Raw genomic sequence first — 17,421 nt, forward strand, 5'->3', positions numbered from 1 at the left:
TGCCAGATTGTCTCTCTACTCTCTAGTGCCACCTTGGTGACCTTTCTGTGAAAAGAAAGCACATTGCCTAAAGTACATAACGGAATACAGTTTTTACAGTCAAAAATAATATTAATTACATTTGACTAATCTCCATGACATTGCAGTTGCACAGATCAGATTGAGTTGTTCAATGGATTTTATTTCTTTCTGTATATCAAAGAAAGCAGAATGGAGATCAAACACAAAAAAGCAGGTACAGTGAGAAGGGGGGAAAATAAGCTTAAACAAAACTAACAATTCATAACACAGCCACCATTTTTGTTCAATATTCATACCAATACCAAACTTTTTTTTTGTTGTTGAGCAAAGTGGTGGCCTTAAAAACCGTTATGGATCAATAATCAAAACAGTGATGAAAGTAGTAATGATAATAGGATAAGTAGTATAGTTATAACAATAGTGAGAATCAAAGTGACAATGGAACATGATTAAAGAATAAAAAGCAGATCTCCATAAAAAACCTATCTACCTTGGACAGTGCAACACAGCTTCTGTGTTTGTGTATAATCCCAGTTGGGAGGCTCAAACACTGCTATCCAATCCTGTGTTTAGACACTAGCTACCGTGCTTCCGACACCAATTGTGAATTCCCAATTAAAGGCCATTGTTTGTAGCACTTTTTCCATTTCAAAATTGGTCAAAACAAACTATTCTTTTTTTCTGTGCTGTTGTGGAGGCAGCTGTGCATCTTGGAATCTTTTTTTTTAAAGAGAAAAACAAACCAAGTGGATTGGCACAAGTGTCAGCCATTGGATGTCCTTTACAATTTGCATTTAGGAACGCCTCTCTAGCTCTCCGTCAACCTCAGATTGCTTTTTGGTTTTTCAAATGACAGAAAGCAAAGGGAGGATTACTTTGGAATAATCAGTTATTTTTTTCTTCTTAATATATTTCTTTACAAAAAGTTATTTTTTAGTTTTGCATTTTTGTTAAAACTATTGATAGTAACATTAATAACAATATACAACTTAAACTGAAGGAAAACGTCTTTAGTATAGCATGTGTCCTTCAAAACAGCACCATCTTATAATAGCTCTCAGTCAATTTCCCAATTTGCTTCTAGACTTTGAGTACCCATAATCCCATAAGGCTACTGGAGAATAATACCCCCTCTGTCTAGCATGTCTATTAGACATTGTTGCATCTCATTTCCCAGCAGGTACATAAGCAGAATTAGCAATTATGTTTCAAGACAAAACCAAACAAGAAGGGGAACAAAACACACAAGAGACCATTTGAAACCCTGCTCCCAGTATCTCTGCATGTTTGGCTTGACCTTTAGTCAATAGTTTATAGTATTTGCTCATATTAACTCTAGAAGATATCAAAATCAATACATTGATCCAAGTAGTTATTTTCCTGTTTCACACACACTAATTCATGACTAACAAAATCCCAATGAATTTATCAAATTAAAGTGGCCAGGCCTTGAATGGACCCTATTCACCAGACATGAGTAAAATAGCAATTTAATTTATTTGCAAACATTGGATGAGGAGCACTTTCGGTTTCAATTCATACGCTTAGTAATATTTCCTCTTTTTAAGGCTGTCAAGTATTCGGCACAGCTCTGATCTGTAATCAGATTTAGATGTTTGAGGAGTTCCATTCCAAAACTAGACCAGTTCGTTTGAAAACATGGCATTGTCTCATTCAGAACGATAAATGGTTAATAGTACATCATTATAGTTGTTTACTGAAGTTGTTGGCTGACAAAACACCAACGCTGTTGCAGTCAGGTTCCAATATATTCTAGATACTGATTTTATGGAACAGTGAATTTCTGGTCAAATTTAAACCCCAATATGGAAATATATCATTCTGGAATAGAACTCTTCATGTATATGCACGAATGCTTCTTGTACAATGGTACAGTCACAAGCAGCTAAAGCATGTTCGATCGACTAGCAAAAGAGGGAAAACAAATAATCAATTTAACTTGTAATTTATATTAAGGCATCCAACATGCACTAGCGTGTCTTTCCATAAACAGACACAGCATTAGAATGCTTAAAAACATTTCATACAAGTAAAATGTGTCAAAGTGCTGTCAAATAAACTACCTTCCGCAGCATTCCTCTCATTTTTGCCCTGTCTATTTGGATTGTCATGAAAACAGTGAACATTAGAACATAGACCCAGATTGGGGGAAAAGTGTGAACAGCCCTATTTCTTGTTAAGTACCTTCAAAATCCCAAGTGAGTAGACATACAATGCTCTTTCAGAAAACAATGTCTTTTAGCTAATAAACTGGTGAAGAACAGTTTCTCCCCTCTCCCGCTGGATCAATCCACTTGTCCTATATCCAAAGCAATATTTGCTGTAACGGAGAAAGTAGCCATAAGAAAGAAATTATTCCATAGGAGCAGACTGGGTAGACTCTTGGTGTATGTAATGTCAGTGTCCCCAAAATGTGTGCCAGGCCTAATGTCAAATGGCCACTTCCAAAGACAAGAATATTACTACATTTTGCATCAGTCTTCAGGATAAGTAGGACAACAAGCATGGCAAGTTGAGTGACTAGAAATTAGAAGTTCTCATAGGGAAGGTAATATAACCACAGGCCTTGGACCAAAAATGTTTCTAAGGGGTGGTGGGTTTTGGGGCTTGGGATAGGACTGCACTGTTATGACTTGATTAAGGTTATTTTGGGTGGAAAAAGATTTCACATTTGCCTATTGTGGTAATCGGTACCCCATCTTTGTCCAAATGGTTATGTGACATTGTTGCGAGTCTGGTGGATGGGGAGATGGGTGGTACAGTGTTTAGGTAATTAACCCTTGCCAAATAAGGTGTCTGAATTAATTATACAGCTTCACGATTACATAATATCACCTTTTCTGATTACTTTCAGTTAATTGTGCAGCCCTAGCTTGGGACAGGTTCATCATTCATCCGAGAGCTGTTGAATGAAGCAGTGTGGTTATAGCCTGCTGTATAGGAAGCGGGTGAACTCCATTGTTTTTAGACATCAGTTGTTCAGTCAGTTAAGGGGAAACAAGGGCATAGCCGGTGCAGGGAAAGAAATTGTTTTAGGGTTAGTGCTCAAAAAAGTGTGTTTCTTAAAATCTGAGGAGCCCAAACAGGTCCAAGGAAGAGTTATTTGTTGATCAACCCTGATCCAAGTCTTAGCTGCTGCTGGTGGTCGCTGGTGATGGAGATGATTCGACGACAGTCTCACCTCCAGAACCACCACCAGAACTGGAGACCGGACTGGAGAGAGTGACTGAGATCTGTGAGCCCTGCACGGTACCACTAGGTCCACCACTGCTGGTTCCGTTCTTGTGGACGAGCGTCGCTGGCTGGCCAAAGTTAGTGGTTCTCAGGGTGGCCAGATGTCGTGGAGAGAACACATGGGATCTGGCCGCAGCTCTGGACTCGAAAGTGATATTACAGGCCTCGCAGCGACCCGTCAGGGTCTCCTTTGGCGCCGACTGGCCCGCCACGGAAGGAGCCATGTGTTCGATAACCGTCAGCTGCACTGGCTTTGGCAGGATGGGTCGGTTGGCTCTGAGGGCATTATACTGTAAGTAGCTTCCCGAGCTCATGTCCACTTTCCCCCCTGACACAGGTGACTGTGAAGAGGAGGGAAAGTGGGGGGAGGAAGAGAGAGAAAAGTGAGTTTGGTGTAGCTTTTTTTTTGTGGTTAACCTTTTCTGGCATGTGATCTACCCTACTTTGCCATTTATAAGGGTTGGCGTGATACCATTGCCAACCAATTCAGTACTGTGTTCAGTAACAGGGTTCCCCCCCATCTCTACAGCTCTTTATTAAACAGAAAACTAATTTTTCAGATCATGACACCAATTTTTTCAACCAATAAAGAGAGAAAAGTCATGCAGGATAAACAAAGTGAAACTGGACAAATTGGAACCAGAGCGCAATACAATTGAGGCAGATAAATGGATTCTGCCTCTTGATCGGATGAATTCTGTTTACATGATAGCTGCAGAGTTTGTTGAGAATCCAGTTACTGAACACTCTATAGCACCGTTTCTCAACCTGTGGTCCATGGCATATCGTAATTACAGGTGAACTTTAACAAAACACATTTTAAAACAAATATCACTTACAGCACATATGTCGAAATAAAGTCTGACAATATGTTTGCACAATTAATTATGTTTTTGTTTTAGAAATTGTCTACTTGACCTACATATAACCCAACTGATCTACCGGTTGATCAAAAGACATGGTTGCCCACCTCTGCTGAATATTTTAAAACATTTGAGCACCCCTTAACAGTTAGTCATATAAAGTAGTAGTAGTTAGTTAAGAGGCAACATATTTTCTCAGTGGTTTCCCAAACAATGGGTTGGGACCAGAGCATACGAGTGGAGTGGAGCGCGAGCGGTGCAGGGAGCGGAGCGAGCCGTTTTTTAGTTGAGCGTGAGCGAGCGACTTTTATAATGGGTCTGAGTGCCGACCCTCCTCCACTCCGAGCCGATCCTGTTGGGGCCGCGCGCCGCATGTTTCCAACAAAACAGTGGCGAGTGGAAAGTTCTCCAAGACTCCATCAAACCCGAGGCTCATATTAGCGCAGCCATTTGTGTTGGGAACACACTGGCAAAGGAGAAAGTGTTTCGGACATGGTGGCAAACTACTTTTTTGACTCTGATTGACGGCCCTGAGCGGAGCGTGGAGCGAGCACAGAGCGAGAGATGCGAAAATCAAGTTGAGCGACAGAGCGGCGGGGAGCGGAGCGGCCCGGTGGCTGACCAGAGCGACGAGCGAGTGGGACATGAGCCCTCTGGAGCGCGGAGCGGCTTTTGTCACCACTCCGCTCGTGTGCTCTGGTTGGGACCCATTTTTGGGACTTTTTTTGTGCTGAGTAAATATGCCTTTTCAAAATTTCAAAAGATTTTCACAGAAAAGAAAGCTAAATTTGAGGGGGGAAAAACTTTCAAAATAATTTCAAAAACGTTCACAAAATCCATAAATATGGAAAACGTTAATAGTGAATTATAGCGTAATATTATAATGTATTTTTGAACATAAACATTTTTCTTTGGATCTCAGCTGGAAATGTTTGGGAATCCCTGGACTAGACAATCCAGACCAATATCAGTCCTCACATCCACAATGCTTAACATGTTTTACTGTATGCCTACCTTAACTCTCCTACTGCCAGATTATTTATTTATTTATTACGTTATAGTAGATATATACGTTATAGTAGATAGACAGACATTTATTTATTTTTTATTTATTTTTTTTGATTGTGCAATAGTGCACTTTGGTCTGCCAGGCAGCAGAGGGCGGCGTCATGCGAGAATGAATGTGAATTTGCCTGTTATGTGTTGCCGTACATTCAGACCAGTCACTGGCCACAGAGCCTTACAGCCAGAGGAAATCAACAAGGAAGTGAATTGGTCTCCGTTGATGTTAACGCATAATGGATTTTTTACACCATCACCCGGAAAATGTGTTTACAGTACACGGCGGCGCGACCCCTCATCAGCTTCAACAAGGTAAACGAACGAACGAACGCCGTATTGGCGCGGAGGTCTCTTGAGAATTGGGGCGAACAGGAACGTCCAAAGCAGTATAAGAGTTAAGGCCCTCTTACATCTAACAACTTTGAAAAGATTTTGGAAAGATTTGGAAAGATTTCTAAAAGACTACCCTCTCACACTAAAAGATTTGAAAAAGACGATGATTTTTTTAAAGATTTCAGTTGTTAAATGTGAGATGCCTCTAAAGATTTTGTAGACTGGTACATTTACTTAAGTACAATTGAGGTAATTGTACTTTACTTGAGTATTTCCCATTTTCAGTACTTTTACTTCTACTCCACTACATCAGAGGAAAATATTGGACTTTCACTACACTACTTTGAAAACTTTTGTTACTAGTTTCTTTCTATCGATCTACAAGCTCACAACGCGTCGCATCACAGTATTGCAGTATTGATGCCTTTACTTAAGTAACATGTGAGTACTTTTTCCATCACTGCGTCTGCATGCACACACCGAGCTCCGCCCTCCTCCCTCAGTCCTCTCTTCTCCCGTTCTCTCCTCTCCTCTCCAATAGCCGGCGCAGATTGATCCTATCAACTTATTGTCAACTTCTTATGTTTGGAATAATGTACTATTATGATACGCAGTGAATTAGAGGGCTGCCGTAGCCGCACCAACAGCTACACTAGTGGCGAGTCGACCAGTCTGGCAGCTCAGTGTCTTGGAGAATGAATGGCTTTTGTTTTGGCTCAAAGCGTTCTGTTTTGGTTGTTACGTCATTGTACTCGACATTCAGTCAGACTCAGCCCCGATTATTGAAAATATCAAACCAGTTAGATATTGTCGTAACAGAATCTGGGTCTCAAGTCGGGGTAAAAATCGAGTCGGACCACTACCTCACATTTAACAATTGAATAACGACCGAATCACTGGAGCGCGCCGCGACTTGTCTCGATTTTATTACGACTGAGAAATCTTTTAAGTTGTTAGGTGTAAGGCTAGCTTTAAGCAGATATATAGATTAAGACATTAGTTTGAGTAGAAACTACAGTATCTAAAGCATACATGGGCAACTGGCGGCCACATGCGGCCCCCACCTTCAATTAATGCGGCCCGCAGGTTAATACCAGAATACTGATATATTATTGATTTCAGCTGTTTCAATTACAAACATGACCTGCTTTAATTCCTTCAGTCTTTATTAGTAGCTTAATGACTAGTTTAGTAGTATTAAAATGTTTTTTTTATGTCCAATGTATTTGTATTTAGGTTCATAAAGTTAATAAAGTTAACATGAGTATATAACTAAATGCGTTTGAAATTAAATCAAAATGTTACATTTCAGGATTCCAATTAAAAAATAACAAAAATTCAGGATTCCAATTCAAAAGAAGCAAAAATAGCCGATCTACAAGCTCAAAACGTATCGCGCTGCGATGAGTTTTGAGCTTGTAGATCTGCTATTTTTGCTTCTTTTGCATGAGATACTAGAATGACAAAGTAGGACATAGCAATATGCAATGTGGCCCTCTGGAGTGAAGGTGGAAATATAGTGGCCCTCGCCATCATCAAAGTTGCCCACCCCTGATCTAAAGCAAGGGTCTTCAACAGGGGGTCCGGGACCCCTAGGGGGTTCTCAGAGTTACAACAGGGGGGCCGCCAAATCTTTGTGTGATACAGGATAATTCTTTTAAATGAACAACTTGAATCCTCAAATCCCAATTCTGAGGAGAACTTTAGCCAAAAATAGCAGATCTACAAGCTCTCAACACCTCGCAGCGCGAGGCGTTGAGAGCTTGTAGATCGGCTATTTTCAGCAAATAGGTTTGGTGTGGAGGTAAAAAAGAGCAGACCAAGTACAGAGTGAAAGGTCAGTTTACTAATAATCAACGATTTTAAGTGATAGTTCACCTATTTTTGACGTGAAGCTGTGTGAAATACTTGCCATTAAAATAGTGGTTACAAATGTATTAATTCATTACCAGAGTCCCGTGGTCAGTTTTAGATGAATATAAAGTAGTTCCGGTGATTTGGCAGGGGCTCATGGCCCAATCATTAAAAATAGATGAATCCACAAAACTAGCTTCATTTGTATTGTTGACCTATTTCTACCAAATACTTTCGTTCAACTTTGACCCCTCTGTCACAAGGTACTATTTTTTGTGTCCAGTATCACTACGCCGCTGCAACGTATTTCCCCAAAACAAGGTGCTTTGCAGGCAGCTGATCAGAACGAAACCTCGCTCTATATGGTTGAAATAGGCCAACAATACAAATGACGCTAGTTTTGTGGATTAATCTATTTTCAATGATTGGGCCACGCCAAATGGCCCCCACCCCATTGGAACTACTTAATATTCATTAGAAACTGACCAGAACTCTGACCACAGGACTCTGGTAATCAATTAATACATTTTTAATCACTGTTTTAATGGCAAGTATTTCACACAGCTTTATGTAAAAAATAGGTGAACTATCACTTTAAGTGGTTAAATGTCTGAAAAAACACATTAACATGAATCCAACATAGACTGATGACAGTGCTGTCAAACAAGTCTATTAGTTCATCTATGAAATCGATGAAAATCTGCATCACACATTTATACAATATATAGAGGGGGTCCCTGCTTCATCTCTCTCTCAGCCAAGAAAACGTTGAAGACCCCTGATCTAAAGTAATAACTAAACACAAAGCTAAACATATTGTATGCTTAATAGATTAAGGGGGGGGGTTCTCATTACTTTTTGTAATAACTTATTGCTGTAATGTTCACATGTGACAATGCAATAATATAGATAAGCATAAACCTGACTGTATGCAGAAATATAGATTAAGTCATAAGTTTAGATAATTTCTATTAATATGTGATTTCTTTTTGCTAATATTGCTTTTCGTTTTAACTCATGTGTGACTTTGTCCACAACCTTTATACCACTAGTACACCTACCATTTTCTCCTGTTGCAGCCGCCAGCGCTTCTCTTTAGCTCTGGTGTTCTGGAACCAGATCTGCACCACCTTGAGTGGTAGGCTCAGCTCCGTACCAATGGCCTCGCATTCCATGGCGTTGGGGTGGGCGCAGGTCTCATAGCAAGACTGCAAGATGGACAGCTGCAGGCAGGAAAGATGTGTGCGTGGTCTGCGGCTGCAAGAGTGGGGAAGGAAGCTGTTCTCTGTAGGGCTGGGTTTAGCCATGGCCGGGGTGGTGGGACTGGCCACTTTGCTAGGTATATTTGGGCTAACCGGTGCAATGCTAGGGGTCGGTGGAGGGGGGATTGTGCGAGGTGGGGCGTTGTGCATGGGAAGAGCCAGCTGTTCTCTTGATAGTGTATTGATCTTAAAAGAACCCTTGGGGGTCCAGTAGTTAAGTCCGTTTTGTTTCTGTTGCACAGTTGCTGTGGCGGGGAGCTTGTTGTTGATAGGCGTGGTGGGGATTTTGGGTACCATGCGGTTGGTGGCTCCTGGGACGGGCCTCATCTCTCTTTCACTGTCTTTCTCTTCATCCGTTTTGTCATCCTCACTCTCCTCTTCCAGCTTTAGCTTCACGACTGGGCGAGGGGCAATGGGAAAGAGCTCCTTGGGGGGTGCAAGAAGGATGGGGGTGTTCATTTTGGGGGCAATTTTGACCATAGTGAGGTTGCTGGTGGTTTCGAGTTTTATCTTTGGCACTGATGAGGCGACACAGCTCACAGGAGAGACCTTGGTGGAAGAGACAACCTCCTTAGGCTTTATGGGAACTGGGGTTACATTTTTCACCATATCCAGTAGTTTGCCCATTTCCACAGGTTCTTTCTCTGTCTTTATGAGTGTGCGGACCATGGGAGTAGTTGTGATGCTCCCAGGGCTGCTGTTGGTAGTGGTGGTAGGTTTGTTGGAGAATATGGGTTTGGAAAGAGGCCAAGTGAACTTGATGAGCGGTTTGCCCAGCGCCGCCAGGGTTCCATCGCTGATGAACCGCACCTCGCCCTTGCGTTCCCTTGCCCGCATGTTCTGGAACCAAATCTGGACAACTTTCTTAGGGAGATGAACCCATTCAGAAATCTGCTCAAACTCGTGTTTCCCAGGATTGGGGTCTTTGAAGTAGCAGCCATAGAGAATATCGAGCTGCTCGGCTTGGATGATGGTCCTGGAACGCCTCATGTCCCGATACCTTCTGCCCTTTGACCTCCTTTGCTGCTGTTCCTTCTCTTTCTCCCGCTCCCTCTCCCTTTCCCTCTCCTGCAATGTTGCGTTCATTTTCTCTGCTGCCCTCATGTAAATACTTGACTTATTCAGGCTATTGCAGTTCACCAGACTAGCGTTGCTGATGGAACCTGTAGTGGTTGAGCCTTCGGGTTTCACCTGGACAACCACCAGGCCTTTGGATGTGGGCCTCAGACCCAGCCCGTCCAGCAAACGTCCCTTCTGCAACAATGTCCTGTCGACCATGGAGGATGTCGAGGATGAGGAAGAAGCAGTCTTTGAATCGCTCCTTTTCCCCATGCTGAGGTCCAAAGCTGATTCGCAGTCACCTCCATTGGACAGGTAATGAGAGATTTGGCCATGGGAAGAAAGAGACTGTGTGAAGCGTGTTATATTTGGTGCGGTGGAAAAGGTGGGCAATTTATCTCCCATTATGGAGGGAGGAATTGAGAGGACATAGGGACTGAGAAACTGTGCTGTAGAAAAGAGAGAGAGGGGGAGGGAGTGGAGCATGCCAGTTGGAAGCCCTGTGTGGTCCATAGATTGGGCCTGGGTGCTTGGAGGATCCCCTTGGGCCTCCAACTCCAGATCCACATCTGGGTCCTGCCTTTCCTTCTTTACCTCCACCTCTTCCCGTTCAAATTCCCTCTTTCTCTTTTTCAGATTCGCCCTCTGACCTCCTATGACATCCTCCTCTTCATACTCGTCCTCAGCATCAGAGAGGAACACAGTGGTGGAGCGCAGTACCTTCCCCCCACTGGGGCCCTTATTGCCGGCTGGCTCCCGCTGTGCTTCGTTTTTCGCAGGGCTGTCAGGGCCCTCTCTCAAGGATCCAGTCTGACTTTCATCATCAGACACAATGATAGAGGTGTACACTTCTTCGGTCTCAGAATCAGAGGTCAAACAGGAGTCCCCTTGGCTGCTCTTCCCAACAGCCTTCTCTTTCCTCTTCCTTTTACTACTAGACAAATCAATTGCCTGACTGCTGGAGGCTTCAGCTCCATCCTCACTTTCCGCTATTATCAGTGAGCTTTCATCCTCATCAAAGTCATTATCTAAACAGTCAACTTGGATGTGCGTGGCGAGTCCTGCTCTGTCCTGACTGTGCTCTGATCCCATTGCCCTCCGCCTCACTTGGGCGGTGCGTGCTTGGCATAGCCACCTGCGTACCTCGTCCTCAGTGAGGCCTACCTCTCTGCCCAGTGCCTCACAGTCCTCTCGAGGAGGGCTGGCAGCATCTGCCTCACTGCGGGACTCAAAGAACGCAGACAGAACCTCTGACTGGAACTCTGACAGTACTGGCGGGCCTGGAGATGTGTAGCGCCCCTTCGTATTATGACAAGGACGAGTGTGGTCTGGTGAAAATGAGGTGCTCTTATACGGGCTGGTTTTCAGGGAGTCAACTGAGCCGCAAGGGCTTGTGCCTGCTTGTGATTTCTGTGGGGTAGAATCTGGGCTAAGTGTAAGGTTCAAATGTACGGGGCTGAGGCTCGAGTTTGAGTTGCTGCGTACAGACGTAGATGGTGAAAGGTTATTATTGCGGAAGCTTTTCTCTGTGGATATCGGGGAGGTTGGGAGTGCTGCTTTATCGCCTCCATCTAGCCCCGACTGATCTGTTGAACCGTCTCCTCCGTCTGTTGTGCCTTCTCCATCTGCCCCCTCCTCTCCATCTTTCTCTAGCTTAATCAGTTTGCTTATCAGTTCCTTAGTCTCTTCTTCCTCACCTCTCTCTCTTTTAACACCTGCCACGGGCCGACTGTCCATGTCCTCAACCTTGACCTCCTCTTTACTCGTTTTATTCTCCTCTTTAACAGTCTTATCCTCCTGCTTGACATGCTCCTCCTCGCTTCTTCCGTCCTCCCCCTTTTGCTCTTTCACACAGGACTGTGTGTTTGCTTGTACTCCAACAGCAGGCCCCTCGTTCTGTAAGCTATTGAGTCTTTGGGCTACAAGGGCTTGCTGGGCTGGGCTGAGACCTAGTAATGGCACACACTGGGTCAGGAGCTGTCCAGGCTGGTTCTCCTGGCTCTGCTGGGTTTGGGCTTGGAGCCCGTTCAGGATCAAGGGCATGAGCATCTGAGGCTGAGGAACCAGCTGGGGCGTGGCCACGCCGGGAGCCGTGCCAGCCGCAAACAGGGAAGGGAGGAGGGAGTGTGAGACGGAGCTGGGGCTAGACGTAAGGAGGGTGAGAAAAGCAGAGACTGCTTGAGCAGAGGCCACAGGGGAGGTGAGGAGGGAGGGAGCTGCTGCTACCGATGCTGGGATCTGCTCCCTGTCTTTGGCAGTCACCACCTGGCTCCCAGGAGCAGAGCAGTTTGTTGCGGTGACTAGCTGTGAGGCTCCGCACCCCGGAGTGCCCACTTCTGGGCTTGGAACGCTGCTGTTGCTGCTCCCCGAACCCCCAGTAGCCGCGGTGCTATTGGCAGCATTTCTGCTCCGGGTCTGGTGTAAAACAGACTTCATATGGCTCTCAAGGGTGATGGCATGATTGTAGGAGACTCGACACACAGCACACTGATAGGGCTTGTTGGACAAAAAAGGTCGACTCAGAACAGGAACTGGAGTCTTGGGGTTAGTCTCCCCACCTGTTTTCATCTGTTGAATGTGGGTGTCGGAGGAGTAGTGGACACTCAATGCTGTCTTGGACAGAAACGCCTCATGACAGGCAGTGCATTTAAATGACCGGGCGACCTTTGGAGGCACTACACCATTTTTATCAGCAGAGGTTGCGTTGGCTTCTGCCATTTCTGCGTTCTCCGCTGTGTTTCGCTGTGTTGCTTCACCTGTGGGTTGATTCCCCTTCTTTTCCGACTCTGGTTGAGCTCCACCTCCCTCCTGTTCTGCTGCACCCTGTCCACACACCACCTCCTCTTCCTCCATCACTTTGTCTTTAGGCTGCTGGACAGCGTGGGAATTTTCCTCGGTTTGGCAGGGTTGTAGGTCTTCACCATGCTTCACTTGTTGGAGGACAGCTTCTGATAAAGAGTAAGAATAACAAAACTCAACTGTTATGTTGTGGTAAACAGAACACCTGCTTTAACTGACCCACTAACATGAGACAAGATGAACATTTGCACATGCAATTCATGTTTACGTCCATTTTTTTGTACCCCTCTGAAATATCGTCCTCACCCAACCCATATCAGGGACAATTAGTTCCCTTTAAAAGTTTGTACTGTAAAACATTTATTTTCTACATTCTCTTAAACATTAAATAAAGGTTGTTTTGCTTTCAAAGACATACACTTGGCCAGATCAAACATCAAGCAAGTACTGTAGTAGTTGTACTCAAACTAATGTTTACTATTTACAAACTAATACAAGGACTGTTACAAGTATTACTCATCTAATTATATACAGAATATAAAGAAATGCTATATCTATCTATCTATCTATTCATTCATCCATATTAATACTTGTACCCTTTATTCTTGATTTTTTTCTGTACAGTATATATTTCTGAGAACATAGCAAATCTAATTCCTTAAATTCTAAAAAATCAACGATTTCTGACTTGTTTGAAGATGCCTCTCGCTCACCTGTGGTATTGTGTGCATCTATGTCCTCAACCTCTCCACTGGCACATTGTTTAGGGACAGCCTGATAAAAAGGAGGGAAAACATCATTAGGATCAGTCATCTGTGAAAAAAGGAAATCTTAAACATAACTCCTGCTCTCACATAAAGGTGAATGCTATCAGTCACGTGGTTGATTGCCATCCAGCATGAGGCCAACATGCTGGGTGTGACTCATTGAAGCATAGCAATGTTACACAGTGCAACCTGACCTAGCCTTTAATTTGACACTTGCCCGAAAAGCATAAAAATAAACATCAATGACTTTGTATAAGATCTATGTAGCAGCTATTCACCTACGTTAATGGTGATCATTATAACTGAAGACAATTTTGTCTTTCAGGTGTTTTAGGTTTTAAGTGTAAGCTAATATTTCTGTCAAAGATTTGAGATCTGCCTGGGTAATCCAAAGCATAAATGGTCATATTATTGAAATAAAACAGAATAATGGGGCGCCCGCTGGCCTACTGGTCCAGGCGCATACCGCTTAGGCATGGATGCCTGGCAGCGTCGCTGGTTCGATTCCCGATCCGGACGACCTTTGCCGTGTGTCACTCCCCATCTCTACCCCATTTCCTGTCAGTCTACTGTCCTATCAATAAAAGGCATAAAAGCCCAAAAACTAATCTTAAAAAAAAAATAATAATAATAAAAACAGAATAAAACACAGCTGAAATGCCATCGTCTCTGACCTCTGCTGTGCACTTTAAATATATAATTTTAAAGACTAGGTTTGCAAGTACTGATTATTATTTGTATCTGCATAAGTGTGCACTCGTTACATTACAAACGACTTTGGAGTTGATCACCAAGTTTCACTCTATATTATTGAATTACAATGAAATGATAACTTCAACACAATGCTTATTGCTTACAAACAATCAAAAACCTTAACACTAAATGCAGTGAGAGTTGAAACAAATAATTTTCTTCATATTGCCACCCCCCACTGTTCAGAGTTTAACCGTTCTTGAGCTCTATGTATTTAGCATCAAAACAGTGTCAAAAACTATAAGAAAAGGACTGTGGTGTGATATATTTGTCCTTGTGTACTTACAATGTCCAGCAGTTTGTCTACGCAGTTAGGAAGTACGTTGTGTAGTTCAGTGAGATGCCGAGATAGAGACGATCTGTCTGGTTGCCCTTGTTGGCACAGGGGGCAAAGCCACTCTGCTACCCCGCTGGTGTCACTGCTCACAGACTCTCCAGACTCCTCCTGGACAATAAATATAAAATGAAAAATACGGCAATATAACAAAACTGATTCAGTTATTCATTTTCAAGCTAGTCTATTGCACTTAAGGTCACGTTCAAAGCACAAATTGTGCAAAGCACACAATGGCTTGTGAAGCTCCTTAGAATAGAGTAATATACATTTCTAGATCACCAATATATACATTTCTAGATCACTACTGTGGTCAACTTAGCTCTTATTTACAATTAGGGGGTCAGAGAGTTACAGTGTACTGTAAATACATTCGAGTGTAACAAGGGATTCAGTTGTTACAGAATAACAAACTAATATAGAATAAGTGCAATTACAAGACAAGTAAACAATACAATAACAAAATTGTAAATAGTTTTTCGCCCAACAATATGATTAAATCATATTTCAAATCCACACTGTGCAGCCAGATTATCTATGCTGTGCTTTGATGTTGACACGTTTTGCATTATTAGCCCATATTTTATAGAAATGAAATGGCACAGATGGCCGAGAAAATCAATGCGACAGGAGAAAATGCATTCTTTCCAACAAGCGAAACCCCGATCCAGCTTCACAGCACTATGAAAATACAGACCCGAGTCTTGATTTTAGCCATAACCACCTTTTATAGGGAGTTTCCCCCCTGTCAGCAACCACAGTATCAAATTACACCTTATTGTAATGATAGCATGGACTTTTCATTTGAAAACTAACTTAATTTAAGCCCCCAAAAGATCACACATATCTCCAGTTGTAAATACCACTACTTTCTATATAAAACAAGTAAAACAAATGCATTGTGTTAGAAAAGTGCCTGCAACTAATAGGCCAACATTCCTAAGAAAATACAAACATGAGATCACTGGTTGTACCTACTGCACAATGAGTATGGTCTCAAAATATAGCAATGATGTCCAAGTGTTGGCTTGAGCATTAAGCCTTAACGCATATTAAATAATAAGACTATCTGAGGTCACAGTTGCTGCATGCATGCATGACCGTAGCGAAGCTTGACATTAGCACCATGCCTCAGCCTCCGATTGTGTGAAAGAACCTTCCCATGCAATTTAATAAATCATATACAGCCTGCTCGGAGGGGATCGTCCCATGTGGAGTGAATAACAATCTTACCATACAGTAACTACTCATAAATAAAGCTGCAACCTGGATTTAGTGGTCGTAAAAATGTCCCCATGAGGAGTGACCAACACACATACAGGTCCTCACTTCCTCGTCATGATGCCAATTAGCAAGCTAGCGAAATCTCCAAAATAACTCCCAACATCAACGTTTGCAGATCTGCATCGTGTGCGAAGACGCTCATTCCGACGCTCCAAATCAAAAACACACAAAAGATGCAACTAAAAACGACGCTTCTAACGCTACCGAGCTGGCTAATTAACGAGCCTTCTAATTAGCTATCATGCCGACCCAGTGATGAATCAATTAGCTAGCAAGCTAGGTTGCCTCGGCGTCGCATTACAGTGGTTGCTCCACAAAACGCTGCTCATTTAACTGACGATTAATAATTGCCATAACGGTCACAAACATCCCATACTGCTCAAACATGAGATCAACATCCCACTTAGCGCGCTGTTGCTTCTCTACCAGAGCCAAAATGCCTGTTTAATTAATAAACAAAATGGTTTAACCTCATACCAGTCGTGGCACTTCTTTGCTAGCTAGCCTGTTAGCAAGCAGCAGCAGCACAGGGTAATTAACGTCCCCTCCTCAGACAAGTCTCCTCCAGAACTAATAAAGACCCCCTTATTACGAAATGTTACGTTATTTCAACAAAAACGTCGCGTTCCCCGGACGAACCAGTGTCGACGCGCGTCACGTCGACACTCGCCGCTCGGAAATACGTAGTTTATGTCGCGCGACGACGAAAACACCAATAATTAAGTATGACAAAAGCTTGATTTATAAACTACTGCGCTTGACCCGACACAAAAAAAGAACAGATCTACAAGCTAACGACGCGATGTTAGTGTAAGAGTGTCTTGTAGTGTAGATCTGTTCCCCCTTACTCGGTCAAGCAAAGTATCGACACCGGCCTAGGGTAGTTCCCTCACCCCGGTGATTGTGTGCTGCCAGTCGGGTATCTAATCGTTGATCGTCCGGCCAGCAACAAGCGCACCAACACCGAGGCCTACACGCACGGTCCCAACTAGCCATTTAATTAATGAATGCTCGTACGTGCACGAGCTAGCTGCTCCCCCGTGTGTGTGTGTGTGTGTGTGTGTGTGTGTGTGTGTGTGTAAAAGAAGAAAAACACACAAACCTCCACCCACAAATCGCGTTCCTTCCTTCCGCGGGACCCCCCACCCCCTACTCTTTGATTATTATAATAATAATCACTGTTATTATTGTTGTTGTTGCTGTTATGAAACCATGATTCATATACCTTTTCAAAACAAGTCCTAGTACTAGGTAGATGCGTGCAACATAGACCTACTAATCAAAACAAGGGGTTTCGTTGGGGTGGGTAATTGGCGAAAAGAAGATTAATTAAAAAAGCTAAGCTACTTGTGTGTGTGTGTGTGTGTGTGTGTGTGTGTGTGTGTGTGTGTGTGTGCATACGTACTCTGCTGGAACGATGGGGGTGGTGCAGAAAAGAGAGGGGGAGGGTGAAGGAGGGGAGGGAAAAAAGGAGAGCCGAGGAGGAAAAAAAAGTTTTGGGATTTTTGTTAACGTTCGAACGAAATCTGTGACGGATCGGATTAGTAAAAAAAAAATGCTGCATTAATCCACGATCGCCCTCCTCCACTCGATCCGCAGGCCGACTGCGCTGCGAGCCGCGTCCAAAGGCCGTGATAATTAAACCCGATCGGTTGTTTTAATTAAGTTGCGGAGAGCAGCAATTAGCTAATGCGTTTACCTGCATGGTCGCCCGGGCTCCAGCAGTAGCACGCTTCCTCCTCTCTCCAGCTCCTCGGGACTGAAAAGTTTTCTTC

General features: G+C 43.4%; 1 protein-coding gene across 3 annotated transcripts; it reads right to left on the reverse strand.

Moving 5' to 3' along the window:
• Positions 1 to 222: 222 nt before the first annotated feature.
• On the reverse strand, positions 223 to 17,421 carry zfhx2 (zinc finger homeobox 2). 3 transcript variants are annotated; one of them, XM_080752112.1, is made up of 5 exons: positions 17,346 to 17,421; positions 14,315 to 14,473; positions 13,222 to 13,282; positions 8,450 to 12,657; positions 223 to 3,617 (listed from the first exon to the last, which is right to left on the reverse strand). In XM_080752112.1, the coding sequence occupies exons 1-5, from the start codon at positions 17,349 to 17,351 to the stop codon at positions 3,171 to 3,173; spliced, it is 4,881 nt and encodes a 1,626-aa protein (XP_080608238.1). In that variant the 5' UTR covers positions 17,352 to 17,421; the 3' UTR covers positions 223 to 3,170. The 3 variants fall into 3 exon arrangements, with proteins under 3 accessions (XP_080608238.1, XP_080608237.1, XP_080608236.1); XM_080752111.1 differs by having other exon boundaries at positions 223 to 3,566; positions 17,052 to 17,392; XM_080752110.1 differs by having other exon boundaries at positions 17,052 to 17,392.

Source organism: Nannobrachium achirus, assembly GCF_963921795.1.
Source record: "Nannobrachium achirus genome assembly, chromosome: 21".
Lineage (NCBI taxonomy): Eukaryota > Metazoa > Chordata > Actinopteri > Myctophiformes > Myctophidae > Nannobrachium > Nannobrachium achirus.

Bases quoted from the DNA above. Each gene is read 5' to 3' on its own strand.
- zfhx2 (XM_080752110.1), bottom strand. From the start codon at position 17,210: ATGCAGCATTTTTTTTTTACTAATCCGATCCGTCACAGATTTCGTTCG. The intron at 14,474-17,051 runs GTACGTATGCAC...TTTATTGTCCAG, and splicing joins ACCCCCATCGTTCCAGCAGA to GAGGAGTCTGGAGAGTCTGT. The intron at 3,618-8,449 runs GTAGGTGTACTA...TCCTCTTCACAG, and splicing joins GGCTGCAACAGGAGAAAATG to TCACCTGTGTCAGGGGGGAA.